General features: G+C 45.3%; 1 protein-coding gene across 5 annotated transcripts in view; it reads right to left on the reverse strand.

Annotated features, from left to right (window-relative positions):
• The window catches only part of LOC140421923 (homeobox protein Meis1), a 268763-nt gene that overhangs the window by 169733 nt on the left and 76983 nt on the right, over positions 1-22047 (reverse strand). For 4 of the 5 annotated variants that reach the window (XM_072506896.1, XM_072506904.1, XM_072506913.1 and 1 more), the window contains exon 8: positions 12209-12354. The exons of the other annotated variant lie outside the window; for it this stretch is intronic. In XM_072506896.1, the coding sequence (XP_072362997.1) occupies positions 12209-12354 (146 nt within the window). The remainder of the gene's footprint in view (positions 1-12208; positions 12355-22047) is intronic. 5 annotated transcript variants of the gene reach the window in all.

Below are 22047 nucleotides of genomic sequence, written 5' to 3' on the forward strand. Positions count from 1 at the left end.
TCTCAACTAACTCCTTCTGTAACATAGAAATACACCCCCAGGATCTTCCCAGGAGCATCAGAATGCAACATTTGACATCCAGCAACATAATTGGGTCAGATGTCAAAAGGCTCGGTCAAAGAAGTAGGTTTTAAGAACCATCTTAAAAAAGAAGAGGTGAAGAGGTTTAGGGAGAGAGTTCCAAAGCTTAGGGCCTTGGCTGCTGAATGCACAGCCACCAACAATCAAATAGTCAAAAGCAGAGATGCTCAAGAGGCCAGAATTAGTTGAGTGCAGAGATCCTGAAAGATTGCAGGGCTGAAGGAGATTACAGAGATTGGGAGGGGCGAGGCCATGGAGAGCTGGTGGGCGAATGAGACTTGGTGTCAGTAAAAACACAGGCAACAGAGCTTTGGAAGATGTCAAGTTTACAGTATTGAACTTTTAATACTTTCTGCAACATCTTTGGAAGTTACTCTCCAGGCAGCAAGAATGGATGACCAGGCCTTGCTGACCGAGTTGACCCTTGGTCAAGATGTGGGCAGCACGGTAGCATTGTGGATAGCACAATTGCTTCATAGCTCCAGAGTCCCAGGTTCGATTCCAGCTTGGGTCACTGTCTGTGCGGAGTCTGCACATCCTCCCCGTGTGTGCGTGGGTTTCCACCGGGTGCTCCGGTTTCCTCCCACAGTCCAAAGATATGCAGGTTAGGTGGATTGGCCATGATAAATTACCCTTAGTGTCCAAAATTGGCCTTAGTGTCGGGTGGGGTTGCTGGGTTATTGGGATAGGGTGGAGGTGTTGACCTTGGGTAGGGAGCTCTTTCCAAGAGCCGGTGCAGACTCGATGGGCCGAATGGCCTCCTTCTGCACTGTAAATTCTATGATAATCTATGTTGAACAAATGAAGGCGTGAACAATTGGTCCTATGACCTTTGATTGGGAAATGGAAAATCAGCCAGGACTTTGACTTCTAGTTGCTATCGCAGGATTACAGGATAATTTGGGATAAAAAAGGCTGTTCATTTGTCCAGAATGTTTCAAAAGTCCAATCCCACTGCAGGATGCAACTTGGTTCTTCAATGATTCCAAGATTTTCATCTCTGTTACGCTATCTGGGAATCCATTCTATAGGTTGATCACTCTCTGTAGGTAGAGAAACCTCCTGATATCTGTCCGAATTTGCCTTTTAATAATTCAATTCGAGACCCTTTATCTTCATCTCGCAATTTACTTCAAAGTAAGCCATGTTGCGCTGATGATGGAAGAAATGGCTATTTAAGATGGTGGATAGAGTTCCAATCAAGTGCATTGCTTTGCCCTGGATGGCGTCGAGCTGCTTGAGTGTTGTTGGAGCTGCACACATCCAGGCAAGTGGAGAGTATTCCAACACACTCCTGTCTTGTGCCTTGTAGATGGCAGTCAGGCTTTGGAGAGTCAGGACGTGAGTCAATCACCACAGAGTTCCCAGCCTCTGACCTACTCTTGTACCCACAGTATTTAAAAGGCTGGTCCAGTTATATTTCTGTCAATGGTAACCTCCAGGATGTTGATAGTGGGGAATCTGATGATGGTAATGCAATTGAATTTTAAGGGGTGACAGTTAGACCCTCTGTTGTTGAAGATGGCCTTTGCCTGGCATTTGTGTGACACTAATGCTGCTTGCCACTTTCAGCCCAAGCCTGGATGTTGTCCAGGGATTGCTGACTGCGGGTACAGACTGCTTCAGCATCTGAGGAGTTGCAAATAGAATTGAATCTTGTGCAATCATTAGCAAACATTCTCATTTCTAACCTTACGAGAAAAGGACTTGATGAAGCAACTGATGATGTTTGGGGCTAGCACACTACCCTGAGGAACTCCTGCAGTCATTTTCCTGGAGCTGAGGTGATTGACCTCCAACAACCACAACCATCTTCCTTTGTGCTAGGTATAACTCAAACCAGTGGAGAGTTTCTCCCGATTCCCACTGACTTCAATTTTGCTAGGGCTCCTTGAAGCTACATTCAGTCAAATGCTCCTTACAATAAAAGGAAATTACTTTCTCCTCACCTTTAGAATTCAGCTCTTTTGTTCATGTTTGGACCAAGGTTGTAATGAGGGTTAGAACCAAGTGTTCCTGGCAGATCCCAAACCAAACACTGATAAGTCGATTATTGATGAACAATTATGTTCGATACAGATTGTGGTTGAATATAATTCTGCTGCTGTTTGCTGGTCCACAGATATCCAGTTTTGAGCTGCGAGATCGGTTCTGAATCTATCCTATTTAGATGGTGGTATTATGTAAGATGTTTTAATGTGAAGGCTGTTACATACGTCTTTAAGGCGATAGAAGCACATCACTTTTCACCTTTGCCTGTGAGCAGAGCACACACACACAATTCTGATGCCTTCAACGTTTCTACCTCTGTAAAAATGTTGCCATGAGCCTAGTCTCAATAAATGAACCCACAATGTGCGATTGGTGTCTTCATATCAGTGTAACAACAGGACATGGTGATCAGAGGTGGTCAAACAGCCTGGCAGCAAAATTAGGTACAGGTGCGACATGGTGAACAGCCTTAGATCGTGCTACATGGCACAGGTGATCCTTGACATTCTGGATGACCACAATGAAGTCACAACATCAGAGAGAGTACAGAATGGCGACTGTACAGAAACACTTTGATGAGATGATGCTGAGATAGAGCTGGTAAGCAGATGAATCCCTTGTGGTCAGATTGCATGTATGAAACGATTCTCACAGCTAGACAAAGCTTACAGGTCCTAAGTACTTAATGGAATATCCAAACCTAACAAGACATGTGGAAGGTGTGGCCTTCTGCATGGGTCAAGTAAATGCCCAACTTTCCAGCAATTCTGCAAAGCTTGTGACAGAAAGGGCCATGGTAGTGGCAGTGCATGAAAGCAAAGGCTGATGCAGATACAAAGAGCCGTGCACTGATCCAAACAGACCGTACACAAAACAGGTACCTTTCAGTAATAAGAGTGACCATTCAATATCATGTCAGAAATATACATACACAAGAGGTTATTGACAAACTAGAAAATGACAATGATCGCATGAATGGTGAACACATATTCACACCGTCAATCTCAGGGAAAACTGTCCAAAGTGTTTGTCAAGATCAAATTATCTGCCCTAGGAAAGTTGGTAACTATTCATTATTGGTCAAATTAGCAGAGGAACAAATGGCAACGTGCTAACCCTCCAAATTCTAAAAGACATATCCACAGATATGAAAGGCCATGGTGAAATCTATGACTGTGCAACCATTGGTATACAACGGTTCTGTAATTGCATGTGCAGGATCTATAGTCCTGGAGTCCATCTACAATCAATCCTCCTGCATGTCACAGATATTCTACATTGTGGAGACTAAAGGCCCAGCGATCACACGTCTACCGACATGTCATGATCTCACACTAGCAACAATTCATGAAATTAATCAGCCATCACATGACAGATAAACATCAGAAGGGATTCTTATCACTTCAGTTCACAACCTAAAACTGAAATATCCAGAATATTTCGACAAAATTGGCAGCTTCAAGAGAGCTGCAACATTCCACTTGCAGGTGAATGCTAGTCTGTCAATTGATCCATCGCATAAATGCAGCATACACATAGAAGACAAACTGAAGGTTGAACTAGACAAAACAGAGAAAAACGGAATCATTAGAGGAGTACAAAAGTGCACAGATTGGTGCAGATTGATCAAATCTGTCATAAAGGACGGATCATTGAGTCAATCTCAATGTTTAAACAAAGCTTTGAAAAGTTGTCCTTACAAAATACCCACATTGGCAGTGTTAAATTTGAGATTAAATGTGCAAAATTCTTCGCGAAGCTTGGTGCAATGCATGGCTATTGGTCAGTGCATCTCGCGAGAAGCCCTAAGAACTTACTATATTTATTTCACATCCCATGCAAATGATAATGTATTCAATTACTTCCTTTCAAGTTAACTGGTAGCCAGGATCTCTCTCAAGCTCACATGGACCGCACTACAGGCTCTGTACCAGAATGTACCTTTATCATCAATGCACTGCGGTTGTGGGAAGAATAAAGCAAGAACATGACCACTATCTGCACTTATTGAGGCAAGCGGCATGTAATGAAAGAATGATGTTCAATAGCCTGAAATGTGACATCAACATGCAGCAGGTCAATTTCTTTGGTTCTATTTATTACAGTGCTAACATATGTCCCAATCCAAGTAAGATAGTGGATATTAAACCATATCAACTCCTCAAGATAAGGATGACCTTTCGGGCAGCACGGTGGCGCAGTGGTTAGCACTGCTGCCTCACGGCGCCAAGGTACCAGGTTCGAACCCGGCTCTGGGTCACTGTCCATGTGGAGTTTGCCCATTCTCCCTGTGTTTGCGTGGGTTTCGCCCCCATAACCCAAAGATGTGCAGGGTAGGTGGATTGGCCACACTAAATTGTCCCTGAATTGGAAAAAATGAATTGGGCACTCTAAATTAAAAAAAAAAGATAAGGATGATCTTTGAAAATGTCTAGGTCTCTTTAATTTCTTGACCCCATACATTCCCAATTTCATTCAAAAGTCTAAATTGTTAAGGGAATGGCTGAGAAAGAATGTGCCTTTCCTGTGTAGTGAATCCCACCAATACTTCTCCGAAGTACTGAAATAGTCATTATCAGGACTATAAACATTGCAATTTTTTGATCCAGGGAGACAACTACACTGGAGATCGATGCCTCACAGAAAGGTGTGGAAGCATGTCTGCAACAAAAAGCAAACTTATTGCATTTGCTTCAAAACCTCTGCCCATAAAACAATCCGACTACTCCAATATCGAGCAGGAAACATTAGCTTTACTTTGTGGGATCATAGAGATTTCATACCTACTATTTGGTAAAAGATTTATGGTCGAGACCGACCACACGCCACTTGAGATGAGTTAGCGAAAACCATTGACTAGCTAGCGCATCACCAAGATTGCAACATCTCTTGATAAAGATTTAATGTTATGACTGTGAGATCAGGTACAAGCCAGGTAATTTAATGATCGCATTGGATACACTTAGCAGATTATCTAACCCAGTTAAAACAGAAAATTTACCCTTGGATTTACAAATTGACTACATTGATATCAAACTTGAAGATGTTCTCTAAATTAATCTTGTATATTTTGTCCAACGCAAATGCCAGCAGCTATAAGAAGAAAAAGCGAATGATTCCATATGGCAGGAGCTTTGGAAAACCATCATTAATGGATGGTCTGATTCAATTCAACACACGTGAGACCATTTTGGCCTTTTCAGGATGAGCTAGATATCTAGCAGGGAGTCAAAGACAGGCAGGTCATCCTATCAGTGTGTTTGTTACCTGATATTGTTAAATTCATCACTCACACAGGGGCACAGATTGGACAAGAAAACTTGCCAGAGACACAGGACGCAATTCCCCCATGGCCCTGCCAGTAGATTCAATGACAAGTAGGGGGGAGAATTTGGTGGGAGTGCAACAAATTTATTTCATGCCAGCGTGAATTTTCCAGAAGATCTTCTGCTGGTGCCCACCATGGCAGATCAGGAAACCCTGGTGGGCGGCGAGGAACTGGTTTGCATCCTGCTAATGGGATGCAGATGAATGCTCTACTGGAATCTTTCCCCATACCCAATTCTCCACCAAGCCAGCAGGAAACGGCAGCTCAGTGGTTAGCACAGCTGCCTCACAGGGCCAAGGACCGGGGTTCGATCCCATCCTGGGTCACTGTACGCATGGAGTTTGCACATTCACTTCATGCCTGCGTGGGTCTCACCCCCACAACCCAAAGGTGTATAGGGTAGGTGGATGGGCAATGCTAAATTGCCCCTTAGGTGGAAATTTAAAAAAGAAAAGTCCTGGAGCTGCCTCCAGAGTTTGGAATGGAGGCTATCAGCAATTCTAGACCTTGCCTATGGTGTTCATAGCAATGGTTGGAGCGAGCATCTACTGATGGATCTTCCAGATTCATCGTCATCGAGGCTGTCCATCTTCTGGTCTCAGAGTGCTTCCAGAGGTCCATCTTCTATTTCAGGAGGTCTACCTTCCTACTTCAATAATGGGTCAGTGACATTGGGCACCTTTTCAACATGGCGCATGGATACGAATGCAGACTATGTACCATCAGGCATAACCAGTCACAGAATACGGAGCAAAACCTCTGGTTGCATAATGATGAGGTCGGGGCCGGATGATATGGTTGTTTCCCTCCGACCTCCGCAGCAGAAAATAGCCCACATTCCCAGCACTGCTATGGGATTTAGTCACTAAATGGGAGAATTCCACCCACAGCTTTTTGGTCGGGTACAAATAATGACATTGACGTCTTCATCAAGAAATGCAAGGCATGTCAGGAGCATTTGCCAAGCCAGCACAAAGAACCACTCATAACACGTGACGTTTCTACCCATCCTTCGTCCAAAACCACGGGCGAAATTCTCCCCCAACGGCGGGATGTCCGCCGACTGGCGCCAAAGCCGGCGCCAATCAGACGGGCATCGCGCCGGCCCAAAGGTGCGGAATGCTCCGCATCTTTGGCGGCCTAGCCCCAACATTGAGGGGCTAGGCCGGCGGCGGAGGGATTTCCGCCCCGCCAGCTGGCAGAAATGGCGTTTGTTTCCCCGCCAGCTGGCGCGGAAATGCGGCGCATGCGCGAGAGCGTCAGCGGCTGCTGTTAGTTTCCCGGCGCATGCGCGGGAGCGTCAGCGGCCGCTGTCAGTTTCCCGCGCATGCGCAGTGGGGAGAGTCTCTTCCGCCTCCGCCATGGTGGAGGCCGTGGCGGAGGCGGAAGGGAAAGAGTGCCCCCACGGCACAGGCCCGCCCACGGATCGGTGGGCCCCGATCGCGGGCCAGGCCACCGTGGGGGCACTCCCCGGGGTCAGATCGCCCCGTGCCCTCCCCCAGGACCCCGGAGCCCGCCCACGCTGCCTGGTCCCGCCGGTAAATACCAGGTTTGATTTACGTCGGCGGGACAGGCAATTCCTGGGCGGGACTTCGGCCCATCCGGGCCGGAGAATCCAGCGGGGGGACCCGCCAACCGGCGCGGCCGGATTCCCGCTCCCGCCCAATCTCCGGGAGCGGAGACTTCGGCGGGGGCGGGGGCGGGATTCACGGCGGCCAACGGGCATTCTCTGACCCAGCGGGGGGTCGGAGAATGACGCCCCACATCTGAGTTCTTTCATGTCCATGACATTGACTTCATCGTTATCCTCAAATACTTTACCAAGTATCCCATTATTCAACAATTGCAAAATACATTAAGCTCAACTGTTGTGCACGCTCTTAAAGTGTTATTTTCAGTTTATTTGGTATGCCTAGCGAGGTCATTATGAATAATTTATTGGCGCGGCATTTCAGGAAACAAAGATTTGTTCAGAACAAAGGTCCTGTGAAGTCATGACACAGAAAGGCACAACAGTGAGACACAACCGAAGACAAATCAGATTCCATTCCAGCTCCTCAAAACCGTACAGTCCAATTGCATTGAGGATAAGATCCTGAATGAAACCAGGAACAACATCTAAGAATAACAATCCCACAGATCACTGTAAGCAATTAAAGAAAGCTCCTGACAAGGTTATCATTACAAGATCTGGGTGTACCAGCAGATTATCTTTACACTTTAGAGATTCATAACTTCACCAGTTCTGTACACTTATCAAATGGTAACTAAACATGAACATGTATCGTTAATAGTTATACTTCTTTGAAAGGGACAAAAGTATCTTTAAAAAGGGGGATATTGTAATATGCCTTCAAGGTATAGCAACATGATATTACTACAAGAGAAAAGTGTTACATGATCCAGTCTTAGTTTCACTTTTGCCTGTAAACAGAGCATATGCACAGCTCTGCTGCGGGATTCTCCGTTGGCGGGATCCTCCGCACCACCGGCTGCACACCCACGCCCACAGGTTTCCCGAGGGTGTGGGGTAGCCCACAATGGGAAGTCCCATTGGCCGGCTGCGGGAACAGAGAATCCCGCTGCACCTGATGGAAAATGGGGCTGGAGGGACGGAGAATTCTGCCCCTGATGTCTTCAGACTTTTGACCTTTGTATAATTGTTTTCATGTATCTAGTCTACATAAATGGAGCCACAATGTGTTTACACAATCCCTCATGAATGATTGGTGCTTTTATGTCAGTGTAATAACACAACCAAGACAGGACTCTATCTACAGAAGGACTCTATGGTGGTTGTTCCTAACAATAATGTCACAGACAGACACATCTGTGACTGGCAGATTGATGAGGACAAGGTCAAGTCGGTTCTTCCCTCTTCTTGGTTCATTCACCACCTCCTGCAGGCCCAGTCTAACACTTATGTCCTTCAAATCTCGGCCAACTTGGTCAGTAATGGTGCTGGTGAGTCACTCTTGGCGATGGGCATTACTCAAGAGTGCATTCTGCGTCCTTGCCACCCTCAGTGCTTCCTCTGAGTGGTGTTCAACACAGAGGAGTACTGATTCATCAGCTGAGGGAGCATGGTAGGTTGTAATCAAGGTCTCCTTGCCCATGTTTGACCTGATGCTGTAAGACTTCTTGTGTTCTGGAGTCCCAGCTCCACTCCCTCTCAACTGTATTCAACTGTGCTGCCACCTCTTGTGGGTCTGTGTTGCCAATCGGAAGGATATACCCAGGGTTGGTGATGGAGGTGTCTGAAACATTGGCTGTAAGGTATGATTCCATGAGTATGACTAAGTCAGACTGTTGCTTGACTAGTTGGTGAGACAGATCTCCAGGTTTTTGTGAGGAGGACTTTGCAGGGTCAGCTGGACTGCCTGTCTTTGTTGTGTTTGAATCCAGTGCCTGAATCAGTTCAAACCCATCCAGTTTTATTCCTATTGCTTTTGTAGTGGTTTTGATATGACTACGTGGCTTGTTAAGATGTTTCAGAGGGCAGGTAAGAGTCAACTAGGTTGCTGTTGGTTAGGATGCTGCAGGCCCAGGTAAGGATAGCAATTAATTGAGCCCAAACATCACCAGTCTTTTAGGGACAGAGTTACTGATTTCCCTTTGTGTGAACGAGTATTTCCTGATTTCACCTCTGTGGGGTTCAGCTCGAACTTTAGGATAAAACGGGCCCTCTTTTTCTAGGTCCCCCTATGAGAGGAAATAGTTTCTCTGCATCTCCTCTATCTTATCCATTCATCATTTTAAGAACCTGAATTAAGTCACTTTTCAACCTCCTAAACTCAATTTTGTGCAATTTGATCACACAATTTAACCCTTTAAGCTCCAGTCTCATTTGGTGATTTAACATTGTATCACCTCCCTCGACACCATGGGTGGGATTCTCCAATCCTGCGGCAGAGTGTCCACGCCGTTGCGTTTTACGACAGCGTGAACGGGCCGCTCCCACGTCTAATTCTGGTCCCTACAGGGGGCCAGTATGGCGCTGGAGCGGTTCGCACCGCTCCAGCTGCAGATCCTGGCGTGAACTGTGCGCCCCGGGATCCGCACATGCGCAGTTGCGCCGGCGCCAATGAGGACATGCGCAGTGGCCTCCTTCAACACGCCGGCCCCGGCGCAACGTGGCGCAGGGGGCGACGCGTAGGAAAGGAAGCCCCCAGCCACAGAGACCGGCCCGCCGATTGGTGGGTCCCGATTGCAGGCCAGGCCACATCGGAGACCCCCCCCCCCCACAGGCCGCCACCCGGCCCTGACACGCCGAGGTCCCGCCGGCCCAGAGCAGGTCAGAACAGCACCGGCGGGACTCGGCTCTTTTCCTACGGCCGCTCGGCCCATTCGGGCCGGAGAATCGGCGGGCCGGCCGCCACGACCGGCGCCGCGCCAAGCACGCTGGCGCCAATTCTCCGCAGTGCGGGCGTTGGGGCGGCGTGGCCTGTTCGCGGGATTCTCCGGTCCGGTGCAGGGCTGGGAGAATCCCGCCCCATATCCTCCTGAGGTTTGGAGCCCAGTACTGAACACCGTAGGTCAGATCAAGATTCTGTCCCTCTGAACCATTACTTTCTTCCCTTTGTATTGCAGCTTCTTTCAGGTAAAGGCCAACATTCAATTTATTAGACTTCTTGATTACTTTTGGTACATCTTCACTAGCTTCGAGTGATCTCTAGCATAGAATCCCGACGTGCATTCAGCCCATTGAGACTGCACCAACCCTCTGAAAGAGCACTCCACCTTGGCCCACTTCCTCCCCCCGTAACGCCACCCAACCTTTGGACACTAAGGAGCAATTTAGAATGGCCAATCCACCTTATCTTCACATCTTTGGACTGTGGGAGGAAACAGGAGCACCTGGAAGAATCCCATGCAGACATGGGGCGAAAGTGCAAACTTCACGCAGTCACCCAAGGTTGGAATAGAACCCAGGTCTCTGGCGCTGTGAGGCAGCAGTGCTAACCACTGTGCCACCTATATCCTCGGACTGTATATGCCCTTAATCCTTCAAAGCTTTTAGTCTCCCACCATTAAGAAAATAGTATGTTTTTTTGTATCTTGGATGCAAAGTCAATGATGTAACACTTGGCCATACTGAACTCCATGATTCCTGATGAACACTGCTTGTCACATCCCATCAAACAAAATACAGTCCCTTAATCATGGCCGTCTATCTCATCTCTCCCAGTTATTGGTCTGGGAGCCAATACCTATGCAAAAGGTGAATGGGATAATGGCAAGAAATTGTCAGGGTTAAAAAAAACATCAATTTTCACTCTTCCCACCTTCTTCGTAGGGGCAGCATGGTGATGCAGTGATTAGCACTGCTATCTCACAGCGCCAAGGTTCGATCCCGGCCCCGGGTCACTGTCCGTGTTTGTGTGGGTCTCACCCCCACAACCCAAAGATGTGCTGGGAAGGTGGATTGGCCATGCTAAATTTCCCCTTAATTGGGAAAAAAAGAATTGGGTACTCTTTTTATTTTTAATTCCCATCTTCTTCGCAAAAATATTCATTTATAATTTTTCATTTCCCTTATGTAATATTCTAACTTACTACACTTTTCATTCCAATTCATTAAATTTGGGATATGTTTTATTTTGATATGCTCCTTCCCAATTCTCGATTTTCCAGCTTTGACAAAGGGTCACTTGGACTCGCAACGTTAGCTCTTTTCTCTCCCTACAGATGCTGCCAGACCTGCTGAGATTTTCCAGCATTTTCTCTTTGGTCTCGATTTTCCTGAGCCTTTGAGATCCTGCAAATTTCAGTTCCAAAGTCATCTCCATTTTGTAACGTAGCTGTTTGTTGAAGATAGATCTGCCATGCTCCACCTTCCTTTGAAAATGAGCTCACCTCAAGACTTTGTTTTACTGAGCACTTCCCTCCTTTTTGAGGAAAATGTAATGAATCAGCCATGTATAGCGTATACATCAGATTAGATGGATATAGGACACAGAAACAGGCCATTGAGCCGAACTGGTCCAAGCTGGAGTTTGTGCTCCACCACAGCCTCCTCTCATCTTTTCTCATCTAAATCTATCATCATAACCATCTACTTGCTTCCCCTCATATGTTTTTCTAGTTCTGCTTCAATACATATCTATAATTTGCTTCAAACATTTCCTGTAGACGATAATTCCATGTTCTTACCACTCTTTAGTTGAAGAAGTTTGTGACTATCTATATAACCTTTAGTTATGGTCTTCCCCAGAGAATGAACGTTCTCCCTGTATCCTTATCAAAGCTTTTCATAATCTTAAAGATCTGTTAGGTCACCCCTCAGCCTTCTTTTTTCAAGAGAAAAGAGACCCAGCCTGTCAACCCTTCCCCGATATGTATTTCCACACATTTCTGGTGTTATTCTTGTACCAACTCCAGCACCTCCATGTCCTTTTTATAATAAGGCAATCAGAACTGCCAGAACTGTGTTCTAACCAAAGTTCAATACAGCTTGAGCATAACTTCCCTACTTTTCAATTCTGTCTCTCAAGGAATAAAGCCCAGTGTCAGGTTTGCTTTCTTATGGCCTTGCGAATCTGTCGCTCAACTTTTACTGATTGATGTAATTGTAGTCCGAGGAATATCAGCTGACAGGGAAAAGAGTCCACCCATTTTCTGTCAAGTTAAACTAATGAGCAGACAATTGGGTGGACTCCAAAGTAGGTGTGCCATCCTCCCCAGCCAAATTTGCTTCCATCTGTTACATCCTGGTGACCCTGTCCACCAAAGCGCGAGAAAAATCTGCCCCCTGTTATCTATAAATCCACCCACATCTCAAGGTGCATCAATTTATGTTTCACTTACTGTGAGGTGTTGGAACAACCATGCTCGCATGATGTTTGTGGCTACTTTTGGGAAGATCCCTCGTTTTTTCTGACGTTTTTTATCCTTGTCTGGATCATCATCATCTCCTGTGCTTGGTGAAGCTACACTGTTGTCCAAGCCATCACCTGTCAGTACATTAAAGATGCAGTTTTAAGGCAATCTTTTTGGTCATTTAAGACTTTTGTATTGCTTCTTTAGGTTGCACAACATCAGGAGAATGTTTTGTTCACTGTCAGTGTTTTCCAGGTGTTTAGGGTACAGGTAATTTAATCTCTTAGCGATAGTCTTTGATCTCTTAGCACAAACTACAAACTATTAGATACATCAAAATAAGTTGTCTTTAATATTCCAGCACAGGGGCAGTGGGGCAGTCCTCTTTGTAAAACCACACAGAATGACAGCTGGTTTGTACCTGAGCTCCTCCAATCCTTCAGTGCAGTGTTATGCTCCGTATGATGAGTACTGCTCCCCATGACACTTTACTGATTATCTTGAACTGGGGAAAAGGGTCACACAAGTGACCTCTTTCCAACAAATCTCCCCCCCCCCTGCTCGTCAGCCACCCTGGAAAACTAACCGTTCCTTTCTGTTCTTCATTATTTTTAATAAAATGAAGAGGCCGGTGTGCACTATCTGTGCCCTAGTCTTATTTAAACACAGGAAAATGGTTGTATCAAACAACTGGGTGGGAAACAGCTGGACAGACCGGTCATTCAGCTTGTCTTGGGCTTGTGCAATCCCCCTTGCTGCTTCAATCCCCCACTGCTAGACAGGGACTGAGAGGAAAATAACATTGCAGGCACAGATGCAAACCATCTGCCCATGCTTACACTGGGGTACATAACACACAGTTTGGTTGGCACTAATGGCTTTAATGCCCATGCCAAGATTAAGGAATTGGGACCAGTATTACTCTCACCTGGATTTCCAAACTGATCAGAATGCTGTACACAGCGCACAAACTGTACAGCCACACATATAAGGACAATTAACAATACAGTATTTGTAATTCTTACATAGCTGAGTGGCAAAAGATCCCACTTATAGAGTGGGAAACAAGTACAAGTCGTCAACGCTTTGTGGATTCTAAAGGACTTTGACACGGTCCCACATTCTCTTTTCAAACTCGGCAAATTAAAGTTATGTCAGGGAGATAGGCGTTTATTTTCAGTCTCGTACCAATTTATCAATGTAGCATTAAACTAATATTGTTAGCATTCTTCCTTACGCTATTCAAAGTTTACAGTGTTATTGAGCTGGGTGAGTTGGTTTTCAGATGAATGGGCTGAAAAGTGTCTGCTCTGCAGACAGTTATGAACCCTATTTAAATTTGAATCTGGACAATCGCGCAGGTTTGGCCTCTTATGGATAGAATTTCACAGCACAGGACTGACCCTAGCCTCAGTACAAATTGACATTAAATTGTGAAAACTAAAATAAGGACAGACAAGGAGGGGAAGTGAAAATCCTACACTGGTGCAGTAGGGGGTGCCATTTTGAGGCAAAGGTTAAGTCCCAGTGCAGAGGAACACACAATGAATCTGACCTATATTATTTCTGGCCTAAGCTTACTTGAGACTGGGTGGAAAGTGAACTATGTTTCATATCCCCAGCATTATTCTTAAGTCTTGGAGAAGACAGCCATTAAGACATGTGGCAAACACAAAATGCAAATGAGTTGCTAAGTAAATGCTGGCCTGAAAATGCTTAAATGTTATAGCCAGAATTACGTTTTCATTTAGCGGGAAGGACAAAAGAAAAATACACTCTGCTTCATTAATAACGCATAGTGCATGGAGCGCATGTTGTAGTACTGTCATTGAGTTTGAGGTGAATGCTGGGGGTTTCCTTTTGTAAGGCAAAGCAATTTATTCCATCCCATTACAATTTATTAAAGAAACTTGACGAGAAGAACACATCAACAGCTGTTTGAATCTGAATATAAATACTGCAAATATTAGATTATTCACCACAACTAAAAATTAAAGTTGGGGGGATAGTCACTGATTAAAAAATCTGTAACAGTTTCCAGTCTAATGATGCACCCTCCCCATCTTAATATCTCTGCATCAACCCTCCTCTTTACATATAACTTTCCATTTGTGCTAAAAAAGCCTTCAAATTCATTTACGAGTAATGCCCCACTGCTTCACTCGAGAAGAATTCATTGATAATTTATGGAAATATCTACTATAATCCAGAGATGACTTTTTCCAGCTTTGTGCATCAATAGAATAATCAAGGCTTTAAAACAGCCTTTGCTTCCCATTACCTCAGGCAAAAGAACCCCTGAAAGCATGCCTTCAGGGCACCTGAATTATACACACCATTAGGAGAAGGAAAGGCTTTCTGCATTCCATATAAAACAATCACCAGTACTTTTCCTGTTTTTCACATGTAGCAAAAGCACCCACACTAGAAACAGAAATTTTAAGCAAAGACTTATGTAGATACAATGACGAAAGCTTTTAAGTGAGGACCAAACCCCTCAATCAGTCTGGAGCGAGCAGCTTACCCCAAATAACAGGTTTCTGTTACATCATTAGCACCAGCCCAGAAAACATAGCCTCAGCTTTCATGTGCAGTTTGTTCTTCCTACTGTTTTTTAGGCAAATAGAGCAGCTTTACTTTCATCTGGGAGGGGCCATTGCACCGCTGGCTTGTAATCTAAGACAAGATTTTCATTCGAAGCAAATGCTTTCAATCCGCTGCAAAAATCAGGTCGCATTCGAGGATGCCTAAGAAAAAATAGAAGCTCTAACTTTGTTCTTCCTTGTGATTTGAAGAGACAGGTAAGAAGAACTGGAGATGCTGACCCACCGGATGCCAAGGGAAATAATTGTGCTCTCACGCACATTTCTTCTTTATTTCTTTATCTCTTTCCTTACACACATTTTTTTTCTGCCGGTTCTTTTCTAACTTTGCTGGCGTCCTGACCTCTGAGAGTCAAAACCTTGGAGAAAACTCGAGAGCATCAATTTTATTGGCATTCCCATTTTCGCTGTAATTTGATAGCATCTCTGTGAGGTCTGGGGCTAATTTCTTTTTCTCTCTCTCTCTTTTCAGACTCCAACGAGCTCACTCGCAGGGAGCCATATGGTAGCGGCTATGGGCCACATTTGCAAAATATCAGCACTGACTTCATTTCTAGCTTTGACTTCTCTGCTCCCAAAGCCAAGGGAAATTATGAAGGGAAAACTGAAAAGGTGGAAATAATCATAAAAATGATGCGAGTCCATAAACAAGCTTACAGCCTCATTAGTACAGCAGCAGGCTCCGCTGGGTGATTTATGCTCGTTTTGCTGATGCCACGAGGAAATGCCACAGGGCAACTTTTGCCAACTGCTAACAGTTTCTGACAGATTCTTAGCAACTAGTGTGAGCTGTGTTGTGGCTTTCGCTAGTGACAGGAACTGAAAATGTCATATCATCTGCCCATGTGTCACGGACTCCGTGTGGCAATTAAGCAGCAGACCAGTGAGTTAGGCGGCCAGAGGCGTTCTTCAATCGCCCCTGGCTATTTGGGAGGGGGGGGGGGGGGGGGGGGCAGAGCCTGCACACAGGCCTTGCAGTCACTCCACACATGTGCAACACACTTAGTCAGCCATCGTGTGTGCATTCCTACTGTCTTAGTTCTGATGAGTTTGATCCATTCAAATGGTCTGTAACTTCCCTTACCATCTCTCTAGGCATTGCATGACATTATCACATGAATTTAGGGTAATCTCTTCTGATGTAATTGTTTGAAATGCCACTTTAATTGCTGATACCTGACTTTATATGAATGGCATATTGCAAGTCGAGGTGCAAGCTGTCTTTGCGCCCATCAGAATTTAGTCAAAATACGATTTAAAATCAGTGGAACTGACATATTGCTGCTTTACAGCTGCAAGCACCAGAGGAAAGAAAAGCACAACAACCAGGCTGTTTTTAAGAATACCACTGGATCTGTGGCAAGCGTTGCTGAGACATGGTCCTGCAATTCAATTTTCTAGTAATGAAGAGCATGAACTGGAAGTCAAAACTGTCAAACCTTTCATCACAGTCGCTTGCCCTTTGAAATATTTTTTTTAGAATTGTTTTTACAAAATTTTATAGACCATGGTCTGGTGAAAGAGGCCAGTCAGTAGAGAAAGGAATTTGTATTTCAATTCAACCATGGGCAATTTCTTGTAAGGTCTGCGCCTATCCCCATGGAGGGCAGCAGGTGACCTGTGGCAGCTCTTAGTCTGTTGGATTGCTCAGATTTCAAACACCCACTCGGCTCAAACATTGCACAGTTGTCCATTTAAGCATGCCCAGGCATTTAGGCCTCTCTATCTTGTTTCTTTCAAGAAAAGATAAAGCAGCATTTATCTCATTCAGACCATTCACTGGGTCAGAATGGTTATGTCTGCAGGGGTTCCCCTTCACACAGGTCAAGGCAATCTTCCCTCCTCCTCTCGAAAATCTAGCTGCACTATAAAAATATTGTGTGTGTATTGTCTGTATCTCTGTGTGTGTGTATCTGTGGACATGGATGCGTGTGTGTGTGTATCTGTGTGTGTGCATTTGTGTGTATCTGTGTGTGTGCATTTGTGTGTATCTGTGTGTGTGTGAGCGTGTGTGTATCAGTATGTGTGTGATAAATCCCTACACTGCAGGAGCAGGCCATTCTTTCAGCCCATCGAATCTGCACCGGCCCTCTGAAAGAGCACATTACCGAGGCCCACTTCCCCGACCTATCCCCATAACCCCACCTAACCTTTTGACACGAAGGGGCAATTTGGCATGGTCAATCCACCTCACCTGCACATCTTTGGATTTGTGTGTACGGGGGTCAGTTAGCTCAGTTGGCTGGATGAGTGGGTTATGATGCAAAGCCACGCTAACTGTACGGGTTAAATTCCCATATCGGCTGAGGTTATCCATGAAGGCCCCACCTTCTCAGTCTTGCCCCTCACCTGAGTTGTGGTGACCTCAGGTTAAATCAGCTCTTTCAAAACAGAAGAGCAGTCTATGATCCTCAGGGGCTATGGCGATTTTCATTTTGAATGTGTGTGTGTGTCTACCTGTGTGTGTGTCTATGTCTGTGTGTGTGTATATTTGTGTATGTGTCTGTGTGTGTATCTCTGTGTGTGTGTCTATATGTGTGTGTGTATCTATCTGTGTGTGTGAGTTTATCTATCTGTGTGTGCGTGTCTTTCTGTGTGTGTGTATATCTGTGTATGTGTGTGTCTGTGTGTGTATCTGTGTGTGTGTCTATCTGTGTGTGTATATATCTCTGTGTGTGTCTGTATCTGTGGGTGTGTCTGTGTGTGTGTGTGTGTGTGTATCTGTGGGTGTGTTTATAGAATCATAGAATTCACAGTGCAGAAGGAGGCCATTTGGCCCATCGAGTCTGCACCGACTCTTAGAAAGAGCACCCGACCCAAGGTCAACACCTCCACCCTATCCCCATAACCCAGCAACCCCACCCAACACTAAGGGCAATTTTGGACACTAAGGGACAACTTAGCATGGCCAATCCACCTAACCTGCACATCTTTGGACTGTGGGAGGAAACTGGAGCACCCGGAGGAAACCCACGCACACATGGGGAGGATATGCAGACTCCGCACAGACAGTGACCCAAGCCGGAATTGAACCTGGGACCCTGGAGCTGTGAAGCAATTGTGCTATCCACAATGCTACCGTGCTGTATATGTGTGTGTGTGTCTATCTGTGTGTGTATATATCTGTGTATGTGTCTGTCTCTGTAGGTGTGTCATTCTGTGTGTGTCTGTATATCTGCGGGTGTATTTATCTGTTTGGGTGAGCGTGCATCTGTGGGTGTGTCTGTATCTGTGGGTGTGCCTTTCTGTCTGTGTGTGTGTGTATGTGTGTGTATCTGTAGGTGTGCCTTTCTGTGTCTGTGGGTGTGTGTATCTGTAGGTGTATTTTCTGCCTTACATTTTAGCCTTTCCTGACTATGCATCTGATGGTTTTAATATTAGCTTCAAAGCAGTTTAAGTTAATCCAAATAAGGATGCTGGTAATATTATTGATTTTTAAATTCTCTTTGACATTTTTAGTAACTTTTCCTTGCCTAAACTGCTAAGAAAAGCACTGTGAATAAAATATTGGTACTTTTGCAGACTGGTTCAAAAAAAACTGGGGGGGGTGGTGGGACCTCCAACATATCCAATCGCCCCTAAATTATCAGATTGCCTATTGGCAGTACTGTATCAGCCAATGAGTTGGAGAGGTGGGGGAAGGGACTTTGGCAGGGTTCAGGGCAAACAGTCTGTTTCACAGCAATCAAAGTCTGTTTAAGCAGCACACCGCATCAAACAATCTATGGAGTCTGTTTAAAAAGAGCCTCTATGAACTACAGCAACAGCGCTCATAACCAAAACTGCAGCAACCTCTCCCGATAAAAACAGTGTGATACAGGGAAGTGCGCAACTAACTGACTTTGTTAAAAGAATCGGGGCGGACTCAATGGGATGAATGGGATCCTTCTGTGCTGTACTATTCAATGAATTTTCCAGTAAAATGCAGCAAGTCGAGGTTAGTAACAAACACATGATGTGACTAAAATCAATCCCAGTCACGTACAGTAGCAATCCAGCTAGGAACAGTGGTGTAAGCAGCTCTGGCTCTCATTTATTTTACTGAACCCCTATTCCCCCTCTAATGTATAACATTGAGCCTTCTAGGGAATTCAGCATACATTAATGGCCAGTGACACAAAATTCAGGCACATGGCAAGCTGAACAAAACGCACACGCTTCTGTGGAGATCCACCTGCCCAGCACTCATGCATGGAAAAGCAATATTGTGGACATAGTTCCTGGCTCTAGCAACAGTATTCATTCGAAGGTTACTGGCAACAGAAGCAAAATCACCCTGGACATTCACTGTCTATGGGCCCACACTGCTCGTTTGTAAACAAGCTCTTTTTACGGTCAGTTTATTATAAAGGGATAATATCACAGTTTATATTGCACCCAAGATTCCAGATTGGCATTATATAGCTGATGTTCTGAGGAAACACACTGGAATGTCGTATTTAAGCTGCTTCAGATTTTACAAGTGATGTGCTGTTCAATGTGTCTCACATGTATTCAACCTTACCTGCAGTGATTTATTGAAAAAAATCAGTAGATTTAGAGCAATGTTCATACTTCAACCTGCCAAACCACCCCACAAAAAAACAATGTTATTTTTATTTAAATCACTGGATCTTTTCTTCAATGTTCTGGTCCTCTGTGAAATATGCATGTGATTTTTTTTTTCTCATGTTGATATTTATAAATTGTTGTCTTCTGGTAAATATAGCCTAAGTTACCCGTCAAATCTTTGCCAGTTGCAGTGGTCCCTCCCCGATCTGAATAATTCCACCATTGGCAGCCGTGCTTTCAACTGCCTGGGCCTTAAGCTCTGGAATTCCCTCCCTAAACCTCTCTATCTCTCTCTCCTCTTTTAAGGTAATCCTTTATTTGACTATCTGCCCTAATATCTCTTTACCAACTCCTGGGAAGTGTTTTGGAGTGTTGAACTATATTTGATCAAAACCAGGATGCTCAAGAGGCCAGAATTAGAGGAGCACTGATATCTCGGAGGGTTGTGAGGTTGAAGATAGGGAGGGGTAAGGCCATGGAGGAATTTGAAAACAAAGCTGAGGGATTCTCCATCCAACGACGCCAGAATCGTGAAGCGTATCTGGGCGGAGAATCGCGCATCAGCCAAAAATTGAGGCCGGCGCCGGGCATCGATCGAAATGCCATGTTCCGGTACCTCAACAGCGACGTGAATGCGTTTCACTCCGCACGCCGGCGTGAGCATGCATATTGTACAGTAAACGCCATTGGCATATCAGCAAGTTCCGCCTCCTCCAGGAGGAATTACCGACGATAAGTTTCACTTGTGGTATTTAAAATCGGGAAACAGGTAGCGTGGCTGCTGACAGGGGATACGAAAAATGTCCAACATCGCTACAGTGTGCTGACCATTGCGCTGCCGGTCGAGAGGCTTCTGCCAGGGTTGGGTGTAGTAGCGGGGGATGGGGCGGTCAGAGATGGGTCGTGGGGTCAGGGTGGACAGGCAGGGACCCCCATTGCCGCAGTCAGCAAGGCAGCATGTGGCTGCGCACGCTGCTGACTGCTCACTGTGATCTTAGCGTCACTGGTCATATGGGTGCCACCCCCAGGCCAACCCGCTCGGTACCGTCTAGCCCCAGCCGACCCAGCAACAGGATGGGCATGTTCCAGCGCAACCTGTGCCATCTTCTTGGCTGGGATGAGGGTGTATGGGGAGTGGAGTGACTATATGCAGCTCCTGCTTGTCAGGCTCTCGAATGCCAATCATGACTCCGGCGAATCACACACCAGCATTTGTTGGAATTGCACTAGTTCTGCCTGGCACCAGTGCTAGCCCATTAGGACGTCCCAAATAGCTCCGGGACCGGCACTGCTTTCGGGGCCGTAGAACACTCACGATTCAGTCACACCGTCAGCACTTAGCCTCCCAAACGGAGAATTCTGTCCGAGAATGTTTTCCCAATACTTCTTCATAAACCCCAATGGTGTCATAACATTAAACACTCGGAAAAACATTTCACTATGACTTTTTGACAGAAAACTATCATTTCTCAAGTGTCAGGTGGCAGTTACTTTTCCGGACTTATAGTCTAAAAAACTCAAGATTATTTGCTACTTCACTTCCAGAATTAGCAAGGAAAGATCTTCTGCGTGGTTCTGTGTAAAAAAGAATCACCATAATGAAAGAAAGCTTTTTATTCATAGAAACTTTTACACCAATTTCAACATTTTTTTGGTGCAAACGTTTTTCTTGGTTGAAAATTGAAGTGGTTTTTGGGGTTGAAAGATCTCCCTCTGCTGTTTAGATAGGCTTGCCTGTGGCTCAATGAGTTACTGCAAGTCTGGACCTCTCAGCTCAGCAGTTTTGTGTATTCAGAAGTTAGTATTCCTCTCTGGGGACCGGCTACATGCAGTGAAGCTCATTTCAGCTCCTAAGCGAGCCACAGGTAAATCAAACATTTCTTTTTTAACCATTTGACTTCTGCAGCTAACCATGATGAGCATTGCCTACATGAGATTGGAAAGCTAATGGGAAGCTGACAGGATCAGGTGCAACACTAGCTTCATAACCGCATCCCATTTTACAACAACAACTTGCATTTGTGCAGCACCTTCAATGTAGTGAAACGTCCCAAGATGTATTCACAGAATGGTTACTTCCTGGTAAAGCTAGCAGGGCTATCGTGCAGGCTGCAAATCCAGCATTTCGTACACCTCCATGGGGTTCCCGCTCTGTGAGTGAGGTTAAAGTTACCCCCAAAAAGACAAATGTTGCATTCCGTCTGTTCAGTAGTTTTCAGGAGTTCATGAAATAAGCCCATGCAATAGCTTTGGAAATGGAGAAACCATTCAGAAATTTTGGCGCAGCTCCTTACGTCATTGAATGGTGCACTTCTTGCATGGAGATGTGTAGCATGACATTTTGAGGATATTTTGTTTTTATAAATTTAGAGTACCCACTTACTTTATTTTTCCAATTAAGGGGCAATTTAGCGTGGCCAATCCACCTAACCTGCACATTTTTGGGTTGTGGGGTTAAAACCCACACAGACACGGGGAGAATGTGCAAACTCCACATGGACAGTGACCCAGGGCTGGCATTTGAACACGGGTCCTCGACGCCGTAGTCCCAGTGCTAACCACGGCACCACGTACCACCCTTTTTTGAGGACATTTTTAAAATCCTGTACTTGAAATTAAAAATCTTCACCTTTCATATCCTCGGCTGCACAGACCAGCATCGTTTCTGGATCA

Source organism: Scyliorhinus torazame, chromosome 1 (assembly GCF_047496885.1).
Source record: "Scyliorhinus torazame isolate Kashiwa2021f chromosome 1, sScyTor2.1, whole genome shotgun sequence".
Classification (NCBI taxonomy): domain Eukaryota; kingdom Metazoa; phylum Chordata; class Chondrichthyes; order Carcharhiniformes; family Scyliorhinidae; genus Scyliorhinus; species Scyliorhinus torazame.